Source organism: Oncorhynchus tshawytscha, linkage group LG19 (assembly GCF_018296145.1).
Source record: "Oncorhynchus tshawytscha isolate Ot180627B linkage group LG19, Otsh_v2.0, whole genome shotgun sequence".
NCBI lineage: Eukaryota > Metazoa > Chordata > Actinopteri > Salmoniformes > Salmonidae > Oncorhynchus > Oncorhynchus tshawytscha.
In genome coordinates this window covers 36,847,221-36,860,352 of record NC_056447.1, presented here as the reverse complement: position 1 = coordinate 36,860,352, position 13,132 = coordinate 36,847,221, and the positions used below count along the sequence as shown (strand labels likewise).

At 44.1% G+C, this 13,132-nt stretch overlaps 1 protein-coding gene and 1 long non-coding RNA gene across 3 annotated transcripts; one reads left to right on the top strand and one right to left on the bottom strand.

Annotated features, from left to right (window-relative positions):
• The first annotated feature begins 395 nt into the window (after positions 1-395).
• LOC112218704 lies at positions 396-3,110 on the top strand. Of its 2 annotated transcripts, none has more exons than XM_024379750.2 (4): positions 396-463; positions 967-1,060; positions 1,374-1,461; positions 1,712-3,110. In XM_024379750.2, exons 2-4 carry the CDS (start codon positions 1,047-1,049, stop codon positions 2,642-2,644), a joined length of 1,035 nt encoding a protein of 344 aa, XP_024235518.1. In that variant the 5' UTR covers positions 396-463; positions 967-1,046; the 3' UTR covers positions 2,645-3,110. The 2 variants fall into 2 exon arrangements, with proteins under 2 accessions (XP_024235518.1, XP_024235517.1); XM_024379749.2 differs by having other exon boundaries at positions 411-786.
• Positions 3,111-3,393: 283 nt separating this feature from the next.
• LOC112218705 lies at positions 3,394-6,648 on the bottom strand. The gene is made up of 4 exons (XR_002948653.1): positions 6,546-6,648; positions 3,968-4,042; positions 3,758-3,834; positions 3,394-3,669 (listed from the first exon to the last, which is right to left on the bottom strand). It is a non-coding gene; the product is annotated as an uncharacterized LOC112218705 (long non-coding RNA).
• Positions 6,649-13,132: the final 6,484 nt, after the last annotated feature.

Here is a 13,132-nt window from a genome sequence, read left to right as displayed (position 1 = left end):
TCAACTTCTGTAAGTGAGAATGAGATGTAAACACTTGTAATCTATGCAGTGATAAATGTACATGTCTCCAAAGCTTTCAGTGTTTTAAATCAGACCCTGGAACGCTGTTTTATATTTGCTTAGGCTTACTTTATAATAGGTTATGCATTATCTAACGTTGGCACAGACATATGATTAGGGGTAGTTCATAGGCCAAAATTGGGGGGTTGCTGTGTTCTGTGTGGTTTCACACTTTAATTGCAAAATGAAGCAGTTCGGGCTAGTTTGAAATAGAATATGTTTACCAAAGATGGTAGGCCTAGTAGTATTTTGTGGCCTAGATGCTTTTAGTAGCCTACCCTTTGGGACCTCCCTTACTGAGCATACTAAAAGAAAGCATCGCGCACAACCTAACCAATCGAATTCGTCTATTTCTCGACGGAGCCTTCTTCCCTACTGCCCTTGTGAAAAACCCTCCTCCAGGGTGAGTGGAATGAATATATCCTTCCTTTTTATTTGATCAGTCCTAAACATCGGACTGTAATCAGATATATATAAATCATTAATAGTAAGAAAACCCGTATATTATTGGACTTTATTGTGGATTATATAAATAGGGCACTTCACGAAGGAGGACTAGGCGGGTGCGACGAGGGATCGAGGGACGCCGCCATATTTGCTCTTGCTAGCTAGTGCACTACGAGATACGTGCTTTGTTTCGTGTACCCTTCATTTTAGTACCCTTGTATTTGTTCATGATGGAAGCGATGGATAAAAGGCCTTTTGGTTCAGAATATAACTATAAAAGTAAGTTTTATGCCAACCACGAATGTCGTTTTCTAAAAATTTGTGTTAACCTAATTGTTTATGTTAAGCATAGGGTATTATTTTGCGACGCCGACTTGGGAGTCTGTTAAAGTTATCAAAGTTATTTGTTTACTGCTGATGATGGATATACTAACATTGTTGTATTTTTTACCCAATAAGTGTCGGAAAATGACATATCCAGATTGATAAAATTGCGTGCAACGAATGACGCCATCTTCACTGGGAAGAGAAACTCTGCCATGCCTGCCTGGAGGTGAGTGAGTGATACAATGTCTGATACTCAAAACAAAAGTGGATGTTTGATGGCTTTGATAATGGCAATTAGTTGTGGCTTTCATCTATATGCTTCCCTCAAAATAAACTATCTTATTCCACTTTATTTGATATGAGAATGTTATATTTGATCAATTTTGTTGATAAATCAATGTTGAATCACTGATGTGCATTTCCTAACAAAAATATAATTTGAAAAACATGTAGGCCTATTATAGGAAAGTCAGTGTTTTAAGAGCTAGTTATGAAGATGAAACCCTATCTATCTGACTTAACTCACTTTGATTCTGTAGAGCAATGTTAGTGGAGTTGGGTCTCGAAGGAAAGCTGACAACTGGGCAATTGAAAAAGAAGTGGGAAAACCTTAAAAAGAAATATAAGGTAATGATTATGAATGCAATTGAGTACAGGAAACAAACACCCTTGGCCTTAACTCAAGATGTATTATCTTCTATTTGAATCACGCTTGAACACAGATTCTAGGCTTTGGTTCCGGCCCAGTACTAACCCGATGTAACTAATCAAGGGCTCAATGATGCATTTAATCAAGTGTGTGTCATAACCATAAATCCTGCAAAGACAAGTAATAGAACATTAACCTGATTGTACCCTCTGTCATCTTTCTTTGTAGGATTTTAAGTACCCTCCTCTTGGCATGGAGAAAGTCAATCCAATGTCCTGGCGTTGGTTCCACCTCATGGACGATGCCATCGAGGGTCGCCTATCTGGGTCTGCCCGTATCCTAAACCCTTCACTGTTTGATTTTGGGGAAGTTGGGGACGTTTCATTTGCGTCTTCTCCCACTACATCTCCCATAGCAAACAAGAGACTTTGTATGAGGCCGGAGGGGGGTGAGGGGACAAACATTTTTGAGTTCTGGGCCAAAGCACAGTTGGGGGAGAGTGTTGGGGCTGCGAGCACGGTAGCAGATGGACAAGTGGCGTACACAGACGCAGCTACAGAGGAGATCCGTAGGGCTGCGGTGGAGTGTGAGAGGGCCCTGCGAGAGGAGGGCAGGGGTGGGGGTCAGAACGAGAGGGCCGCGCCTGACAAGATGCCAGTGGGTGGATACGGGAGGACCATGGCTGAGGATGTAGAGACCATAGCTGAAGACGGAAGAGCCATGTTGGTGAGAAATCCTGGCAGGAACATTGAGAGGGAGACTGCTGAACTAGAGAGACAGATAGCAGATTTGGAGAAGGAGAGGGAAGTGTTAGAGAGGGAGCAGGCTGATTTTGACAGGGAGAGGTTGATATTGGACAGAGAGAGGGATGTGGTGAACAGAGAGAGGGTGGCTGTTGAGCGAGGCAGAGCATCACTGGACAAGGACAGAGCGGCGATGGATAGGGAGCGAGCGGCGATGGAACGAGAGCGAGCCATACTGGACAGGGATAGGGCGTCAATCGAGAGAGAGAGGACAGAGCTGCAGAAAGAAAAGGAAGCCCTAATGAAAAGCAAGATTTCCAGGAACAACGGCTCTGCTGATGTAGAACTGGACTCCTCTACTATAGAGAAGAGAGAAAGACTGCTTTCCATATTTGAAAGACTTGTTGATAAGCTGTGAAAATGAAACATCATTCAAAAAAAGTGTCTAGGTGAAGGATACTATAGGTGACAGTGCGTACAAGACATGAACAGGTTTCTATGTCACCAGGCCCCTTATCATTGTGATCATTTTCATAAAGTTAACTAGTGGTGGCTCTGAGATCCTCCCTGCAGACACTGGGAGTGCAGTCATTTAATTAGTGCTTGGTGAAATGAGCATTGAGTGTGAGGTTTCTCCTGGAAAAAGAACCTGCTACGATGTTTGTTGCGCTTGTTCTGTTTTTTAAAAAATTTGTAGCTTGTTTACCATTAAATGTCATCCACTATTTAAGTATAGGTTTACACTACGAGAAATGACAAGAATTTCTGTTCCCTAAATGCATTTGTTAAACTGCATTTGACCATTATTTATGATCTATTCGATCTGTCAGAGTACCAGTGTAATGCTATACTGTTAATAAAGCCCACTTTTTTTTTTCTTCGTTCCTCTAGTTGTCATATACTGCCATTACTATGTAATTACCCTCTACCGAGGTAGTAAATATGCATGAATGCATTCAGTTGTACAACTATAGTCTTTTACAATAAGCACTATGCAACTGCCTATATTTACATACCATACAATGTAATGCTCCTCTATGACCCTGGAATAATACCTATAACATAAGGACATAGCCTGCCTCACTGCCACCATGTCAATGTTATGATCATTTTATTTACTTTAAAAATGTGTGCTTGAATCATGCAAAGACAGTCAGATTAATGTTATCAGGTTTCCAGATATTTATTTATCCAGTCAACATTTTCAGAAAGAAATAATCTCAAAAACATCTGTCAGACAACAGTCAGTCCATAATTATTCCATCTGCGCCTATTGGACAGCTCCTGAGATACTATTGTACAGCATTACAAGTTTTTAATAAAGTCAAAAAGGTAATGGGGTTTTCTGAACACCAAACGCATTAGTGCTTGTCACACCTTTTTGGCTTTGTGCAAAATCTGTACGATTCCATTGGCTGGAGACTTCCAGTGGTGTCACGTGCCCTGCAAAAGGTTTGTACATGTTAGCATTTTAAAATGCTCACATACAAAAAAACTAGAGAAAGTTGCCAGTCAACTCAACACTCATTACCTTTTCTTGACAGACAGCTGGTTGCCAGGCCAGGGAGTGTCCATTGGTTGGCTGTGGTCACCAGGGCCTGAGAGATCCTGAAGTCATTGGAAAAACATTAGGCCATTACCTCACAAGAGTGATGTGCCTAAACAAAACATCTGGGATACCTTGTCACAGCATAGATGTTCGTTAGAGGAAATGCCTGTATCCAACATGTGACACAATTACCTGACAGTGGCACAACGTGCCAGTGAAGACACTGACTGACTTCAAGGGGAAAGACCAAGCAAAACAGGTGCATGGCTGTGGGACAGAAAATCCAAAATAACTCAAAATTCCCCTCCAAGAGGAAATAGAGATGTGCATGTGATAATCCACCATGCATTAGCAGTACAAGCTCTGAAACATCAAAATAACTATAAACACTTGGAAGGAGTCATCAGACAGAGAAGAGCATACAATATACAAAAGATGGAGCTCTATAAAATGTTGGTCATTTTTTATGTTTACTGCACACCTTGATGCCTGTAGTCGGTGTGTGCGAAGTTCAAATGTGTGCCAGTCATGTTGAGAGTGCATAGGGTGCTTTGTTTTTACACTGCTGCTACTCGCTGTTTATTATCTATGCAGTCACACGGCAAACTACCAAATTACCTCGACTAATCTGTACCCCTGCACATTGACTTAGTACCGGTACCCCCTGTAATATAGCCTTGTTATTGTTATGTCATTTTCTTGTGTTACTTTTTTTGTTTATTTAGTAAATACTTTGTTAACTCTATTTCTTTAACTGCATTGTTGGTTAAGGGCTTGTAAGTAAGCATTTCACGGTAAGGTATACACCTGTTGTATTCGGCACATGTGACAAATGTAATTTGAGTTCAGCCACACCCGTTGCTGACACATGTGTTAAAATCGAGCACACAGCCATGCAATTTCCATAGACGAACATTGGCAGTAGAATGGCCTTACTGAAGAGCTCAGTGACTTTCAATGTGGCACTGTCATAGGATTCCACCTTTCCAACAAGTCAGTTCGTCAAATTTCTGCCCTGCTAGAGCTGCCCTGGTATGTGAAGTGGAAACGTCTAGGAGCAACAACGGCTCAGCCTCTAAGTGGTACAAGCTCACAGAACCAATGTCACCAATGTCACCAATGCTATGTGGCTGAATGGAAGGAAGTCCCAGCAGCAAAGTTCCAAAATCTAGTGGAAAGCCTTCCCAGAAGACTGGAGGCTGTTGTAGCAACAAACGGGGACCAACTCCATATTAATGCCTATGATTTTGGAATGAGATGGTCGACGAGCAGTTGTCCACATACACTACAAGACCAAACGCATCTTAAGTGTGTTAAGTCTAAAGACAAGTCAAACGCATTATCTGCTGATGTATGCATGTCCTGTGGCGAGAAGGAAAACGCCTACAGAAAATTATCTGGGGTTATTTAACTGTAGAATTGACACTTCTTTCAGAATCAATGGAAATATCCTAGTAGACAATGTTCATTAAATATTGGGTAGTATTATTCGTGGCCATGGTTCCAAGGGGCGAAGTGATTGGCCCACATTGTACGCCCAATTTCTTCTCGTCACACTGAGACACAATAATAAACATCTCGGTGATGGCAATTCTTTGGCCTGTTCTTTCATGATATTGCTCTAATGGCGAGTAGTTTTGTCTCTGACGTTTCAGATTGCTGTTCAAAGGACCTTGTTTTCCCTGGCAACATCGTGGCTTTTCCACCGACTTCCGATAGCAAGGACTGAATGTTCGTGGTTATTTTAAAGCCATTGCATCAAAACACATAGCTACCAAATTGTTGTTTTTTAATATCATGGAAAAAAAGTTATCTATGTTTAGGACGGTCCTTTCTGTCAAATGGCTATTGTAGCTAGCTATCACAGAATTGACATCTACAGAAAATATTTTTGTTAAAATGTTTTGGTTTAGTTGAAAAGATTGAATATCCTCGTAATATGCAAGAAAAAAATATTTAAAAAAAAAAGCGGCGATGTGTCAACTATAAACTGCTGCAGAATTTGTGAACAAATATTTGGATCCAGGTGCGTTGTTTTTCTACCCCATGTTACACGTTTACGATACAGGAAACAACCAATCATATTGGTTGAAATACATGACACTCATCAAATTCATACGGATTGTCTATAACGTCGAAGTATATGCATATACTGACAAGATACTTGTCACAATGGGAGTAGTTGTCCACAAAGCGGCACCTGTGTCAAGCTCCCGCCTATTCCTTTCTTTGGATTGGTGGATACATATATTTAAATACATGATTTAGTATTCGATAAGGGTTGTTGACGTCAACAGCCTGTATTCAATTGGCATATGCTATTTTCGCCTTCACCTGCTCGTCGCAACTAGGAAACTCGAAAATGTTCAGACTTGCTAAGTCATTCTAGTCAACAACCGCGTTCATCCAGTTAGCATTTCGGAAATGACTGAGTTTTCTAGTTCCGACTTGCATGTGAACGTGGCATAGGCTAGTAGATTATGCTAGTAGTCTCATTTAATGAATGCACCATGCCATCTCGAGACAACTCCGAAAGTATTATCACCCCCAGGATGTCACGTGACCATTTACTTATTTTTATTGAACCTTTAACTAGGCACGTCAGTTAAGAACAAATTATTATTTACAATGACGCCCTATGGGACTCCCAATCACATATTTTATACAGCCTGGATTCGAACCAGGGACTGCAGTGCCTTAGACAGCTGCACCACTATATCAGTTCACTCATAACAATCTAAATAAACCTTACGTAGCAAATAAGCCATACACTTTTTTGTTGACCAAATTCCACTCTCTCATTGACCTCCATGCAAAACAAACGAAACATCGCCTGCTGGAGACAGATTTTTTTCCCTCTGGCTTCGCCTCTTCCTCGCTGATTAAGCGTTCACTGAGGGGATTCTATTAAACTGACCCAGGGTGCACTGGGCTATGGACCAACACGTGACCGGCCGAAGGCTGTGAGGGAGGCGCGCCCTTTTTCTTTGGAGTTTAACGGCGGTTGGCATCCAATATGTTACATTACCGCACCCAACGGGACTATAAAATAAATATATTATGCTTTGAAATACAAAATGGGAAAAGAAAGAAGTTTAAAAAATTATGATAATAATAAAGATACCCTCCCTTCAAACTAACCCTACACTTATTAAAAACCCACTACCCCATTCCCTACTTTGACCCTATCAACTCCTGCACCATGCCAAAGGCCTGGGAGGACGGGACACCACCACTCAACATACCCTGTAACTTCTGAGGTCAAATCTCGTATACCAAAATACTTCTCTGCAGCTACCACCACAATATCTATTTTCTGTGGTTTATGTTCCATTTCTGCGGTACAGTTGATAACCATTGCTATGAACACTAAGAAGCCAACCTTACTTAAGTGATAATGCCCTCGAAGCCAGTATTTGTAAGATATATTGGCCAATATATCCTCCAAACACCAGCTTTGAGGGCATGATCACTTTTATACAACGGGTTACCAACATATTCAAATAATGATTTACATATTTTCATTACATATTTTATTTTTATGAATTCATTCTTCCTTCAACAAGATGTAGTCTCGACACAAATCTAGGGTTGCTACCCTAACTGGTTGGTCGTTCATTCTAACGGTTCGTTTGCCAGAGACGCGACCCAGTCGTTAAGTATTTTTGTTCTGCATCTATGGACCCAGTCGTTCAGTCTAAATGTTCTGTTGCCATACTGGCTGGCAACGTTCTTATCCAATGGTTGCTAGCTAGCCAACTACGGCTAATGTACAGTCACATCAAACAGTGCAGCCAGAAGAACACCACTCGCCTCAGTTATGTTGTCAACAAGGTAGCCTGATCTGTTGTTCAGAAACATAACCGAGGTAAAGACAGTTTCAAATTGGATATTCGCACTTTCAAACCACTTGAGCCACAGACTCCAAATAAGTGTCAATATGTTGGAAAAATTGCGCAAAACACTGCACAGGTCTTATTTTCACGATTTGGTCATTCATTCCCTTTCCAAAGCTAATAAACATTTGGAAATGTGAGCAGCATTAAGTATTCCTAGTTGAATTAGTTAGGGAGTGTAAACAAAGTACAAACTTTTGTTACATTTGAATTTCAATAGCTCCTTGGTCATGTGACCTACTGACCTCAACCAAGTTTCAGAATGTCCACTAACTATACTTCTATATTGCACACCCTTTAGTTTGTCCATTTTCCCCTCACTCAATTTTACATGATTTTTTTTCAAAATGTTAAATTTCAATAGCTCCTTGGTCATGTGATCTACTGACTTCAGACAAAGTTCAGAATGTACACTCAGTGAGCCTACACATTGCACACCCTTTAGTTTGTCCATTATCTCACACGTTTCTACATACATTTTTCAAATGTTCTAATTTCAAGAGCTCCTTGGTCATGTGACCTACTGACCTCAAACAAGGTTCAGAATGTACACTCAGTGGGCAAGTCAGATCTGTAACTGTGGGATAAGGATTGGCTCTAAGGGCTGAGTCGGTCAGGCTTGGTGACAGTGACTCTGGACGTGCCCCGGGCCCTTCTTGCGGATCTCCCCAGCTACGGTGCTAGCCGGCCCTTAGAAGCTGACTTAGAACTGGTATGGACCTGGGGAATCCAACTGTTTAATTAAAACAAAGCATCACGAAGGCCCGGGGTGGGGGATTTCTGCCCAGTGCTCTGAACAAATTCAATGAAGCGCGGGTAAACGGCGGGAGTAACAAGGACTCTCTTAAGGAATCCTTAGCCTTAGTAAGGGAGATAACGAGGTAGCCCTCTAGTAGGGCTCTTCCAATCCCCCCCTGTATGTCACCTGTTTTCAGGTGTCGCTAACATACGCAAAGAGAGTCCTGCAGATGGTGATGGCTGTTGAACGTTAACGGAAGGCGGCAGTCGGTCCTGGAATATGGGACTTTCGGTCAAGCATGAAAATGTGACGGCGGTTCCACCAGACTCATTGATTTGCTGCGGGGCTCTTGTAAACTAATCCTGACCTTGACAGGAAGCCAATCAGAGAATGATGGCTCAAACCTATCCCTGGCTTTGGCTGGGAGGGGGGGAGTCAAGTCCTGGGAGACGGCTGATGAAAGTGTACTACTGGCATCAGTCTTATCACAGAGCGGCTGTGGTGAAACGTTTAAACACGCGTCCCGTATACTTAGCTAACTGTAAACCGCAAAAGTGTGAATCGAACACTGGCTTCGGCTGGACCCACTAACAGTGGAGCATTAAATGGAGATGGAATGTGCTTAGCGGTTATGGACACTGCCAGGTCTCAGGTCCGCCTGGGTGCGGGACTCCACACATTCTATGTGGGAGCTCTCCTCCACACTCCTTGGAGCATGTAGTGGAGATGGCGTGTGCCTTACCATTAGCTGACACTACCAAGCCTCAGGCTTGCCTGAGTGCGGGACACCACACATTGTAGGTGGGGAGGTCTTCTCTACGCTCACTAGACTCTAGACCCATTGGCCCCGCAGTGATAGGGCATTGCATGGATCTGGATCATGCCCTACGAAGTGGGGAGAGGTATCTCCAGCTTGTCTGGGGAGGGAGGCCTACATCTGATGTGGGTAGTACCATCCACGCCCATTGATTTGCTGCGGACCTATAAAATGGATGGGTGAAGCCTAGGTTCCCACTGGGCACGGATCACTGAATGTCAACTTGATGAAATTCAAAGGAGTATACCCACCTGTCGCGGTCACACTCAAATCACACAAGCACATTTGGTGTATGTGCTTGGCTGAAGAGCCAATGGTGCGAAGCTACCATCTGTGGGATTATGACTGAATGCCTCTTTGTCAGAATCCCCCCTAAACGTAACGATACAGTAGCACCACAGATCTTCGGTTGGCCCGGGATAGCCTGCCTCTTTTGGCAGGTGAGTAGAGCTGTTTGTGACGGGGTTGGGGTGCGGCCGGATGAGTTACCGCCCTTCTCCTGATGCACACCGCATGTTTGTGGGGAGCAGTGTCTCCTGACCCCTCCTGTCTCAGCCTCCAGTATTTATGCTGCAGTAGTTTGTGTCGGGGGGGCTAGGGTCAGTTTGTTATATCTGGAGTACTTCTCCTGTCCTATCCGGTGTCCTGTGTGAATTTAAGTGTGCTTTCTCTAATTCTCTCTTTCTTTCTCTCTCTCGGAGGACCTGAGCCCTAGGACCATGCCCCAGGACTACCTGACATGATGACTCCTTGCTGTCCCCAGTCCACCTGGCCGTGCTGCTGCTCCAGTTTCAACTGTTCTGCCTTATTATTATTCGACCATGCTGGTCATTTATGAACATTTGAACATCTTGGCCATGTTCTGTTATAATCTCCACCCGGCACAGCCAGAAGAGGACTGGCCACCCCACATGTGCTCTCTCTTATTCTCTCTTTCTCTCTTTCTTTCTCTCTCTCGGAGGACCTGAGCCCTAGGACCATGCCACAGGACTACCTGACATGATGACTCCTTGCTGTCCCCAGTCCACCTGGCCGTGCTGCTGCTCCAGTTTCAACTGTTCTGCCTTATTATTATTCGACCATGCTGGTCATTTATGAACATTTGAACATCTTGGCCATGTTCTGTTATAATCTCCACCCGGCACAGCCAGAAGAGGACTGGCTACCCCACATAGCCTGGTTCCTCTCTAGGTTTCTTCCTAGGTTTTGGCCTTTCTAGGGAGTTTTTCTTGGCCACCGTGCTTCTACACCTGCATTGCTTGCTGTTTGGGGTTTTAGGCTGGGTTTCTGTACAGCACTTTGAGATATCAGCTGATGTACGAAGGGCTATATAAATAAATTTGATTTGATTTGAACATAGAGCTAAATCACTTGCAGACGACCTGATTCTGGGTCGGGGTTCCATACGTAGCAGAGCAGCTCACTCGCTGTGTTCTATTGAAAGTCAGCCATCGATCCAAGCTTTTGTCGGGGACAGAAGGCATCTTCCTCCACCATCCTCCTTCTTTACTTATGGGTTACCAGGTGTATGCAGAAGGGCCAGGGGCCAAAGGCCAAACACAGAGTGTGAGAGAGCCCAAGCAGGCAGGTAGAAGGTGTAAGACATTGACATGGGGCTCTGGATAGATAGGGGGCTAGGTGGTGGTCACCCATCCACCCCCCCATCCACTCCACCTGTGAGTCAGGTTGGGACTCGCTGTAGAAGTCAAAGGGTCACCGCTCAGGTGCACTCCAGCAAGGCAGGGGGCACTCAGAGTCCGAGCAGGGGCGGCCGGACACGGAGGCCATGGAGTTTATTTAACTAGGCAAGTCTGTTAAGAACAAATTCTTATTGGGACTGTTTGGGACAAATTCTTATTGCATGTTTGGCGCTGTCCAGGGGTATCATCGGATGGGGCCACAGTGTCTCCCGACCCCTCCTGTCTCAGCCGCCAGTATTTATGCTGCAGTAGTTCATGTGTCGGGGGCTAGGGTCAGTCTGTTATATCTGGAGTATTTCTCCCGACTTATCCAGTATCCTGTGTGAATTTAAGTATGCTCTCTCTAATTCTCTTTCTTTTCCTATCTTTCTCTCTCTCTTTCTTTCTTTCTTTCTCTCTCTCTCGGAGGACCTGAGCCCTAGGACCATGCCTCAGGACTACCTGGCCTGATGTCTCCTTGCTGTCTCCAGTCCACCTGGCCGTGCTGCTGCTTCAGTTTCAGCTGTTGTTCCTGCGGCTATGGAACCCTGAATTGCTCACCGGACGTGCTACCTGTCCCAGACCTGCTGTTTTCAACTCTCTAGAGACAGCAGGAGCGGTAGAGATACTCTGAATGATCGGCTATGAAAAGCCAACTGACATTTACTCCTGAGGTGCTGACCTGTTGCACCCTCTACAACCACTGTGATTATTATTATTTGACCCTGCTGGTCATCTATGAACATTTGAACATCTTGGCCATGTTCTGTTATAATCTCCACCCGGCACAGCCAGAAGAGGACTGGCCACCCCTCATAGCCTGGTTCCTCTCTAGGTTTCTTCCTAGGATCTGGCCTTTTTAGGGAGTTTTTCCTAGCCACTGTGCTTCTACACCTGCATTGCTTGCTGTTTGGGGTTTTAGGCTGGGTTTCTGTACAGCACTTTGATATATCAGCTGATGTAAGAAGGGCTTTACAAATAAATTTGATTTGTTGACAATGACTGCCTACCCTGGACCAATTGTGCGCCACCCTATGGGTCTCCCAATCACGGTGGATTTGATGCAGCCTGGATTCGAACCAGTTACTGCAGTGACACCTCTTGCACCGAGATGCAGTGTCTTAGAACTCTGCGCCACTCTGGAGCCACACTCAGAGTCTCTGAGTGGTAAAAAGTGGACGGGTCACAAACTGCACAGAGACTGTTTCGGGTTACCAGGTGCACGTGGTTCCTGACAGCGGAAATATAGACGTCTTGGTGTCCGGGGAGGGATGCTTAAGTGTGGTTGCCTAGTGGGCAAGGTTATGGAGATGGCTGACCCTGGCCGGGACGCGATGATGGGTGATGCCCAGTGAGAGGGGTGTTGACCGGATAGGGAGAGTAGGTGTGGATGCCGGGAGGTCTGTAGTTCCAGGGAGTAAGCTATACACTCTCAGCCCCAGGGAGAGGGCAGGCAGGCGGCAGGGAGTGTAGGCATAGAGGCCTGGAGTCAGAGGTCACCAGGTCAATAGGTGCCTGCCTGAAGGTCAGGAAGGCCCCAGGGAGAAGGCCCAAGTGAATAGGTGTGTGAGTGACACTGTCCTTCAGGGGAACAGAGCAGGCAATTAATGTAAAATTGTGTGAGATGAAAATGGACAAACGAAAGGGTGTGCAATATAGAAGGGTAGTCAGTGGATATTCTGAACCTTGGTTGAGTCCAGTAGATAACATGAACAAGGAGCTATTGAAATGAGAACATTTGAAAAATTAATGTAAAATCTTGTGAGATGAAAATGGACAAACTAAAGAGTGTGCGATATAGAAGGGTAGCTGGTGTACATTCTGAACCTTGGTTGGGGACAGTAGGTCACATGACCAAGGAGCTATTGAAATTAGAAAGTTAGAAAAATTAATGTAAAATCGTGTGTGATGAAAATGGACAAACCAAAGGGTATGCAATGCGTAGGCCAACTGAGTGTACATTCTGAACCTTGTTTGAGTCAAGTAGATCACATGACCAAGGAGCTATTGAAATTAGAAACATTGAAAATGAATGTTAAATCGTGTGAGATGAAAATGGATAAACAAAGATTGTGCTATACATATGGCTACTAGGTAGATATTCTGAAAGTAGTTTGAGAGTTGTAGGTCCTAAGACTAAGGAGCTATTGAATTTCACAAATGGACAAACAAAAGGTTGTCCAATGTGTAGGCCCACTGAGTGTACATTATGAACCTTGTTTGAGA